This window comes from Austrofundulus limnaeus, unplaced genomic scaffold (assembly GCF_001266775.1).
Source record: "Austrofundulus limnaeus strain Quisiro unplaced genomic scaffold, Austrofundulus_limnaeus-1.0 Scaffold401, whole genome shotgun sequence".
In the NCBI taxonomy this organism is placed as follows: Eukaryota; Metazoa; Chordata; class Actinopteri; order Cyprinodontiformes; family Rivulidae; genus Austrofundulus; species Austrofundulus limnaeus.
The window spans coordinates 97,261-107,618 of NW_013952803.1; the positions used below are offsets into that span (position 1 = coordinate 97,261).

A 10,358-nucleotide genomic window follows, 5' to 3' on the forward strand; every position below is an offset into this window, starting at 1 on the left:
GAGACATCCTCCCCACTGTACTACGATTGAGGGATGATAGCACACAGTTCACATCTACCCCAGTTATAAGATTATGTGTTGAAAAATTAGGTAAATTTGAAAAAATGTGTTAAAAAATGTTTGGTCATCCCAATTTGGAGCATATACCGAGACTAAAATGACTGGAACTGCATATAGTTTTCCCAGCACAACATAACGTCCAGCAGCGTCCGTTTTAACACTGAATGCCGTAAATTGCACCTGTTTACTAACTAATATGGCCACCCCTCTCGATTTAGATTGGAAATTAGACTGAAACACCTGACCAGACCAGCGCCTGCTTAGATTTGCACTGTCTGCCTTACGCAAATGGGTCTCCTGCAAAAAAGTAATATTTGCATCAAGTTGTCTTAAATGTGTAATAACTTTCCTAAATTTCACTTGAACATTGAGGGATTTCACATTCCTCACACAGTTAACTGGGTGACTGTTAATGAACCTGTTAATATTAGAACTGCTCATATATGGTCAGTCGGACTGTAGTACAATATCCACAAACCATCACAAAAAAAGTAACCTGAAAAAGACATTCTCAAAACAAATAGATCTGGTATAGTCCCACCCCTTTCTCCTAAAAAAAACACGGAGAACCCAACAAACAAAAAATCCACACATTTGTGCTTATACTGGGGGACTTAACTCCCTGCCTGGACTCCCGCCACAACTAAATTACAGTAACAAAAAAATGAAAAAAAGAGGTTCCCTTACATTAAAGTATTATTACTGTTTATGCTCCTTGCTGCACTGATAAATAAATCTCTAACCAAGATCTGGACAGACCCCCTGTGAAACTCTCGTACATAGAACAAAAAGAGGAATGTTGTCCCTCGGAATAAAGTCCAAAATTAAATCAAGATATGGCGCGGGACATAAAATTGGAAGGTTCATTACAACCTGACAGTCATAATGGATCGATGAGGATTGGACCTGCGTTCAACGCCGGTCCTCGCTGACTATCGCCGAGATGATCCTCTTTTTAATATAGTCCATTGCTTTATATGCATCCAGGAACCTCTTGTTTTCCTCCCCATGAGAAATGCGGAGCCGTGCAGGAAAAGGCAAGCCGTAGCGAACATCTCGTCAGTTGCGAAGAAGCCTCCTCGCCTCCGTAAATGCCRCTCGAGCCTTGGCCACAGCCGCAGTGTAGTCAGATGTGATGATAATCGGTGCCTCCTTAAAACGAAGATGGCCGCGGCTCCGCGCCCGACGCAAAAGTTCCACTCACTCTTGATAATAGTGCCGCTTAGCAACAATAACCCGCGACTTATCGCCTGACTTGTTCCCACCTGGAGAGCGATGKGCTYGGTCAACCAGTGGCTCTTTATCCATCTGTAGAACCTCTGCTAGCAGTTTAGCCACTGCTGAAGTAGAGCTGGATTCTGGCGTCTCGGGAACTCCAATTATCCGCACATTGCAGCTTCTCATGCGCCCTTCCATATCGCCACACTTAATTTTGAGCCCATCGACTTCTTTCAGTTCTAACACGGTGTTGCGCAGAGCAACAACCTCATCGGACCAGGTCGACAAGCCGCCCTCCACCTCTTTAACGCTTTGCTTAAGGTGGTCCAGGTCGGCGCGTAGTAGCATTGAGCCGTTAGCCACTTCCGCTCTCACCGCTTGTAGCTCTCCTTTAATAAGAATAAACTCTTCAGCCAAAGCCGCTTTTATTTYGGATTTGATCAMAGCTGAGAGATCGGTTTTTATAGCCGCAAGAATGTCAGACTTCAAGGAGAGTGCGYCCACCTCTCCGCGGGAGGGAGAAGGAGGCGCCGAAAATCCGGCTTTAGCTGCAGCCTGCTCCGAGTTGGCGTCGGGCCTAACAGTCACCGAGCTAGAATGTTTGCCTTTCCTCGAGTTTGTCGCCATTCTTCTACTCTTCCAGGCAAGAGTCACTTGGGTCAAATCCGGACAGACCAAATGCTCAAAACAGCAAGGACATTTAGTAGAGAACCACAAACAGAACAAGTTGGAGCGGGAGCCCACGCAACACACATCTTACTCCTCCCCCATCTTGCCTCGCCCTCCCCGGTAGGTCGCCAGTTTGATCCCCCATTCCAGACGTCTCTGTTGTTGTGTCCTTGGGCAGACACTTCACCCGCCTTTCCTATTGATGGTGGTCAGAGGGTCCGGTGGTGCCGGTGCATGGCAGCCTCTGTCAGAGCAGCTGTGGCTGCTGTGTAGTTTACCACCATCTGTGTGTGAATGTCTGTAAATGTAAAGTGCTTTGGGGTCTGGAGGAACTTGATAAAGCATATTTAAATTTTGTCCATTTACCAGCGAAAAGTATAAACTGTTATAAATCAGAATAGACAAGTGTTTTTCTGCTGTTTAACTCTGAAACGTTTAACACTAAAATCAAGAGGTTTGTTTGGCTCTGACTGTCCCTTAATGTTCCTACCCCATTCAGACCTATGATTTATTAAATATTCTCTGACATATCAAAAAACGGACAATGTCTAAGCCCAAGTCTAAGCCCTCATCCTGCCAGCTCGATCCATTTCCCACTTTCTTGTTAAATCCTCCCTCCCGTCTCTGCTCCCTATCATCACCAGCATTATCCACTCCTCCTTGACCTCTGGTATTGTTCCATCAGCTTTTAAATCTGCAGACATTACCCACATCATCAAGAAACCAGGTCTCGACCCAAGTAACTTCAGTAATCTTCATCCAATCTCTAATCTGCCCTTTGTCTCTAAGATTCTGGAAAAAGTTGTTGTCAGTCAACTCCACTCTCATCTTTCCAACAGTAACCTTTATGAGAAGTTTCAATCTGGTTTTCGCCTCCACCGCAGCACTGAAACTGCCCTCATAAAAATCACCAACAATCTTCTCCTTGCTGCCGACTCTGGTCTCCTGTCCATCCTCATCCTCCTTGACCTAAGTGCTGCTTTTGACATGATCTCTCATTCTATTTTCCTCAACAGACTAACATCCATTGGCATCTCAGGTACTGCGTTTAACTGGCTCAAATCTTATCTTTCTGACCGCACTCAGTTCACCCAGATTAAATCTTTCCGCTCTGAGTCATCCCCCGTCTCCACTGGCGTGCCTCAAGGCTCTGTCCTTGGACCCCTTCTCTTCATTACTTACCTCCTTCCTCTTGGTTACATTTTCCGCAAGTYTGGTGTCCGTTTCCATTGTTATGCCGATGACACATAGCTCTACCTATCAACCAAGTTTAAAGGCTCCTGCATGCTGCTGCCGAACTGCCAAAATCGTGCCGAACTGTTGCAGTTTTATGATGAAAATTACGTCACTTCTGTTCGCACTATTGGCATTTCGGCATTTCTTGTTGCAACCCGCGAGTCAAACTTTTCACCCCCCTCCACATAAGAACACATACGAACTGTATGGTGTGATTGGTCAGAAATTCGTGGGAGTTTTGTTTGTGCTGAAGGACGCTGCATTTACTTCAACCACTTGCTTCAAAAAAGAAAAGGAAAAAAAGGAGAAAAAAGCGATCGCTTTCAGAGCCAACTGTTGTACCAGGAAGCAGCAATTTAAAGRTAGTCAATGGCCAGAAACTCATAAAAGGGGATAAAACAGAGACATTTTTCACGATGGAATCTTACTGATAAAAACTTCGGAGCTTAAATGGGACCAGTTTATGGATAAACAATGTCGAGTGAACGAGCGGACTTTTTTTCCGCATTGCACTCCCATGAAGGAATCCCATGCAGTGACGTATGCTGGAGCGGGAAGGGTTTCCCAGCAGCTCAGCTCGGGAACTATGAAAGGTATGTGCGAAAACGAATGGTGAACAACCACGTAACGGCACGTCGACCTGTTGACTGCCGAGCGACCATACTGCCAGCTTAACTCCACACACCCTCCCTCCCTCTATCCTCTCTGACTGTCTCAATGAACTCAGTCGCTGGTTTTCAGACAATTTCCTTCTACTGAACAGCGATAAAACAGAAATCATCCTTGTCGGCACTAAAAATTCAATCTCAAAATCTAACAATCTCCTCATCCCTATTAACAACTCTCTGCTAACCCCCTCCCCTCAGGTCAAGAGTCTCGGTGTCATCCTCGACACCACTCTGTCTTTCACTGCCCACATCAATAATGTTACTCAGCCTGCCTACTTCCACCTCAGAAATATCAAACGTCTCCATCCATCTCTCACACCCCGCACCACAGCCAGTCTTGTGACCTTACGGATCGACTACTGCAACTCTCTCCTTTTTGGCCTCCCCAACAGATCCCTCCACAAGCTTCAGATGGTGAAGAACTCAGCTGCACGTGTCATCACCCAAACCTCCTCCCATAACCACATCACCCCAGTCCTGCAGCAGCTCCACTGGTTCCCGGTCAAATCACGCATCACCTTCAAAATTCTTCTTCTCACGTTTAAAGCTATCCACCATCTTGCCCCTCCTTACATGTCCGACCTCGTACACACCTCCATCTCCTCCTGCTCTCTCAGATCCTCTTCTTCCCTAAACCTCCAAGTACCTACTGCCCGCCTCTCCACCATGGGGAGCAGGGCTTTCAGCTGGTTTGCACCTATCCTCTGGAAATCTCTACCACCTGACCTAAGAATCACCACCTCTCTTCCTGTGTTCAAGACTGCTTTGAAAACACATCTCTTTAGATTAGCATATCCATCTTAACTTCATTTGTAAACAATGCCCTGTAACTCATGCCATCTTGTCTCTAATCTGTATTTTCACACTATGATGTGCCTAATGCTGTAAGTGACCTTGGGTGTCCTAAAAGGCGCTTTTCAAATAAAATGATGATGATGATGATGATTATTATTATTATTATTACAAACTAAATCTAATTAACTGTTTATAGATGTCTCAGCATAATCAGAAATATAGATTAATGTAGAAACTTATTGGGTCGTGCCACACAATTATTTTTCCTCACTTTTCAAGCTGTTGTTTTATCAACAGTATATGCTCTGTAATATTGTACTGTCATCCTCTTACTTACTGGTTGTTCAAACTATATATATTCACTAAAATATTCGGCTGTTGTTCTTGTTCTGTTTTTTTTTTTTCTTATTTTTCTGTAAACTATGTGTGTTATGTAACGTTCTGCCATTTTAGACCCGTCCGACTCCACCTCACCTCACCTCAGCCATGGCTGAGAACATCCTGGCTGCTGCCTGTGAAAGTGAATCCCGCAACGCTGCAAAAAGGATGCGCCTTGAAACCTACCAGGTAGGTTTGTCTTTTTTTATGTGTGTTTGTTTGAGATATAGCCATTTTGATCAAATGACTTTATGCATGACCTTGTGCAGTATTGTAAGATCTGATTGATCTGATTGAAGATGTGATTTGTCAGTGCTCAAAATATAGTGTGAAAAACTCTCAGCTAAAACTACACTACAGACCATAAGTTTGGACACACCTTCTCATTCAAAGAGTTTTTTTCATGACAATGAAAATTGTAGATTCACACTGAAGGCATCAAAACTATGAAACACGTGGAATTATATACTTAACAAAAAAGTGTAAAACAACTGAAAATATGTCTTATATTCTAGGTTCTTCAAAATAGTCACCTTTTGCTTTGATTRCTGCTTCGCACACTCTCGGCAGTCTCTTGATGAGCTTCAAGAGGTAGTCACCTGAAATGATTTTCACTTCACAGGTGTGCCCTGTCAGGTTTAATAAGTGGGATTTCTTGTCTTATAAATGGGGTTTGGACCATCAGTTGTGTTGTGCAGAAGGTGAATACAGTACACAGCTGATAGTCCTACTGAATAGACTGTTAGAATTTGTATTAAAGAAAAAAGCACCTAAGTAAAGAAAAACGAGTGTCCATCATTACTTTAAGAAATGAAGGTCAGTCAGTCTGAAAAATTAAGAAAACTTTGAAAATGTCCCCAAGTGCAGTCGCAAAAACCATCAAGCGCTACAAAGAAACTGGCTCACATGAAGACTGCCCCAGGAAAGGAAGACAAGAGTCACCTCTGCTGTGGATGATAAGTTCATCTGAGTCACCAGCCTCAGAAATGGCAGGTTAACAGCAGCTCAGATTAGAGAGCAGGTCAATGCCACACAGAGTTCTGCAGCAGATACATCTCTACTGTTAAGAGGAGACTGTGTGAATCAGGTCTTCATGGTAAAATAGCTGCTAGAAAACCACTGCTAAGGACAGRCAACAAGCAGAAGAGACTTGTTTGGGCTAAAGAACAAAAGGAATGGACATTAGACCAGTGGAACTCTGCTTTCGTCTGATGAGTCCAAATTTGAGATCTTTGGTTCCAACCACCGTGTCTTTGTGCGACCCAGAAAAGGTGAACGGATGGACTCTACATGCCTGGTTCTGTCACGTTTTGGCATGGCAATGACCCAGGTCGCAAGCAGAGTTTGAGTTTATTAACTCAAAAATGCTGGTGAGGCAGCTGAAAACTCACTGAGAACGATGTGGAAAAAACTTTAGGTCATGAAACATGAACGACGAGACAGGCATACARTGCAATGATCCAACAATGAGAGAGAGACGGGACATAGCTTAAATACACAGAAAACTAATGAGGGAACAGAAAACACCTTGGGAAAACACAAGGGGAAGCAGGTGTGCATGGGCGGGGAACTAATCAGAGAACAAAGGGGAAACACTGAAAAACTAGGAAAACCAAAACATAAAATGACAGACCAGAACAGTACCTCCCTCTTAACGATCGTCTCCTGACGATCAACAAGGAGAGGTACGGGAACAAGGAGAGACACGTGACAAGACAGACTCTAAGACAAGACATGAAAATTCAGGGGGACGGCCAGGAAACCATCCCACATGGAGCAGAATTTCAGGGGGAAGGCCAGGAAACCATCCCCAGCGAGGCCCAGCAGGAGCAGACGTAGAGCCACAGGAGAAGGCGGGAGGTGATGAGGAGCCATCAGAGGTTTATGGAGCCAGAGCCTTGGCGACAGCGAACTCAGGTGACAGAGGGGACGAAGAGGCGATGACTGACGACCCAGGCGACATGGAGGCGAAGGCAGTCGAACCAGGCGACATGAAGGCGACGGCAGCCGACCCAGGTGATGAGTAGGCGATGGGCGACGACCCAGGCGATGAGGAGACGATGAGGAGGCGATGGGTGACGACCCAGGTGATGAGGAGACAAGGAAGAGGCGATGGGCGAAGACCCAGGCAATGAGGAGACGATGGGCAACATGGAGGCAAAGGCAGCCGAACCAGACATTGTGGAGGCACCGACAGCTGACCCACAACCCTCAAGAATCGCCAACTCGGGTCTCGCCAACTCAGGAGACCTCAGGACCACCGGGACCACCAACTGTGGAACCACCAACTTTGGAACCACCGAGACCACCAACTGTGGAACCACCGGGACCACCAACTCAGGACTCTCAGGATTCTCAGGATACTCAGGATACTATGATGACTCAGGATACTTTGATGACTCAGATGACTCAGGAGACTCAGATGACTCAGGAGACTCAGGAGTCTCAGATGATTCAGGCGACTCAGGAGTCTCAGATGACTCAGGAGACTCAGATGACTCAGATAACTCAGGAGACTCAGAAGCAGGAACAGCCGGTTCGGACAGCAAAGGCCCAGCAACACCAACAACCAGCACAGGAAGCACAGAAGGGGCGGGAGGGTGGGTGCACGAAGGCTGAGCCTGAACCCTCCACACAAACAGGTGGAGCTGCTGATGATCGGGCAGAATCAGCAGATCAGGGCTATCCACTAAAACACGCTCTATCTGCTGGCAGTAGAGCAGTCTTTCGTCGAGTGTGGAGGCCGACTTGAGGATCCTCATTGATCCTCTGATGATTGGAGATGTCACCTCATCCTCCCAGGGCGGCAAAGCCGGGACTGGTTCCTCAGAGGCAGGAATAGGAAGACCAGCTTCGGAGCACTCAGGTGATGCCTGCGGACTCCAGAGACGAGAGGAGGGGGACTGACGCAAAAAGGGGTGGCGAGAAAAAATGTCCAGCTCCACTCTGAAAAAAACAGAAAACAGGGTGCCTGTGGGCTGGGTGCGCAGTCGGATCATTCTGTCACRTTTTGGCATGGCAATGACCCAGGGCACAGGCAGAGTCCGGGTGAGTAAAAAATAAAGTCTTTATTAACTCAAAAATGCTGGCGAGGCAGCTGAAAACTCACTATGAGAACGACGTGGCAAAAACTTTAGGACATGGAACATTAACGACGAGACAGGCATACAGCACAATGATCCAACAATGAGAGAGAGACGGGACAGAGCTTAAATACACAGAAAACTAGTGAGGGAACAGAAAACACCTGGGGAAAACACAAGGGGAAGCAGGTGTGCATGGGCGGGGAATTAATCAGAGAACACAGGGGWAACAATGAAACACGAGGAAAACCAAAACTTAAAATGACAGACCATGAAAGGTTCCCACCGTGAAGCACGGAGGAGGAGGTGTGATGGTGTGGGAGTGCTTTGCTAGTGACACTGTTGGGGATGTTTTCAAAATTGAAGGCATACTGAACCAGCATGGCTACCCCATCATCTTGCAGTGGCATGCTATTCCATCCAGTTTGTGTTTAGTTAGACCATCATTTATTTTTCAACAGGACAATGACCCCAAACACACCTCCAGGCTGTGTAAGGGCTATTTGACCAAGAAGGAGAGTGATGAGGTTCTGTGCCAGATGACCTGGCCTCCACAGTCACCGGACCTGAACCCAATCCAGATGGTTTGAGGTGAGCTGGTCCACAGAGTGAAGGGAAAAGAGCCAACAAGTGCTAAGCATCTCTGGGAACTCCTTCAAGACTGTTGAAAGACCATTTCAGGTGACTACCTCTTGAAGCTCATCAAGAGAATGCCAAGAGTGTGTGAAGCAGTAATCAAAGCTAAAGGTGGCTACTTTGAAGAACCTAGAATATAATTCATAGTTTTGATGCCATCAGTGTGAATCTACAATGTTCATAGTCATGACAATAAAAAAAACTCTTTGAATGAGAAGGTGTGTCCAAACTTTTGGTCTGTACTGTACATCAAATTATAGTTTAGTATTTTGTCACCTTGCTAAAACATTTTTTTCAAGTTTGTCAGGAATCTTAAAAATGTCATAAGGTACATTTTTGTTTAAATTTTTTTGTGTTTCTGGAAAACTTGGAAAAAAATAAAAGATGGGTGATTATTTTATGAACTTGTCAATTTGTAAAACTGAGTAATAGCTTTTTTCATTTAAGATTACCTGGCTGAAACAGCCATCTTGAATTGGATTGACCTCAGAACTCTACACATTTTCAATAGGAGACATTCTTAAACTGTTGGACTGTTTGCTCACACAGTTGTTCACAAAGTGGTGATCCTCACCCCATCCTTTCTTATGAATGACTGAGCCTATCAGGGATGTTCCTGTTGCTCCAAACAGCTTGAGCATTCCTCATCTTCCCCAGTGTTTTKTAGCCCCTGTTTCAGATTTTTTAGAACATGTTGCAATATCAAATTCAAAATTAGTGAATATTTTCAAAAAACAATAAAGATTATTAGTTTAAACATTAATTATCTTGTCTCTGTAGTGGATTCAGTTGAATATAGGTTGAAAAGGACTTACTAATCCTGACAAATCGTAAAAACTGTGATTTTTGTTTTTATTTAGTCTGAATCATTTCAAGTGTTCATGTTATTTTATTGTCCTTTACTGTTCGTTTGGGGGAAAATGTGACAAAACCCAATGTAAATGCATTTTTAACCCAAAATCATCACATCAACTAATAATGCATTCCTTTCAGTTACAGTTTATTCTCACCTCTATCTCAACATTTTTTCTTAGTAGCCCACTAGGTGGTGCTCTGATTTCATATTTTTGTGTCACTGGAATACTATTTAATTATTTTATTAATGAAGCTCTTTATTTCTTGCTCAATTTGTTCATGCGGTGTACTGCAGTGTTGGTCATCTGCATAAATATTTGCCTTTCCAGCCAGGCTTCACGCAGCCTGCAGCCTGTCCAGATTTGGTTCCTTCTTCAGCTCAATCTCTCTTCTGAAATGACAAAATTATTTTAGTTTGGATGGAAAGAGAAAAAGCACACTTGTGTTGTGCAGGAGTATACAACTGGATTGAGAAAAAGCTCCAACTGTAAAACATGTCGAAATTTTCATTTGGATGTCTTATGGAGGAAAAATGACATTTTTTTCAAGAACTGTCATAAAATAAAATAATAAGCTGATTTAAAATAATTGTATTGGAGCATTTTGTACAACTAATGGCCTGTAAGGAGATATAAAAATTTAACAAAGTAATTTAAATTTAATGTTTTTATTTCAAAAATAAACAGCTTTAAAAGACAGCTTAAATTTAAAATTTGAATAAAAATGGTGAGGTTTACTCCATGACTGTAAACATTTAAAT

General features: G+C 44.0%; 1 protein-coding gene across 3 annotated transcripts in view; it reads left to right on the forward strand.

Moving 5' to 3' along the window:
• The window catches only part of LOC106528738 (nucleolar protein 4-like), a 107,388-nt gene that overhangs the window by 77,658 nt on the left and 19,372 nt on the right, over positions 1-10,358 (forward strand). For 2 of the 3 annotated variants that reach the window (XM_014023984.1, XM_014023983.1), the window contains exon 6: positions 5,100-5,213. The exons of the other annotated variant lie outside the window; for it this stretch is intronic. In XM_014023984.1, coding sequence (XP_013879438.1) covers positions 5,100-5,213 — 114 coding nt within the window. The remainder of the gene's footprint in view (positions 1-5,099; positions 5,214-10,358) is intronic. 3 annotated transcript variants of the gene reach the window in all.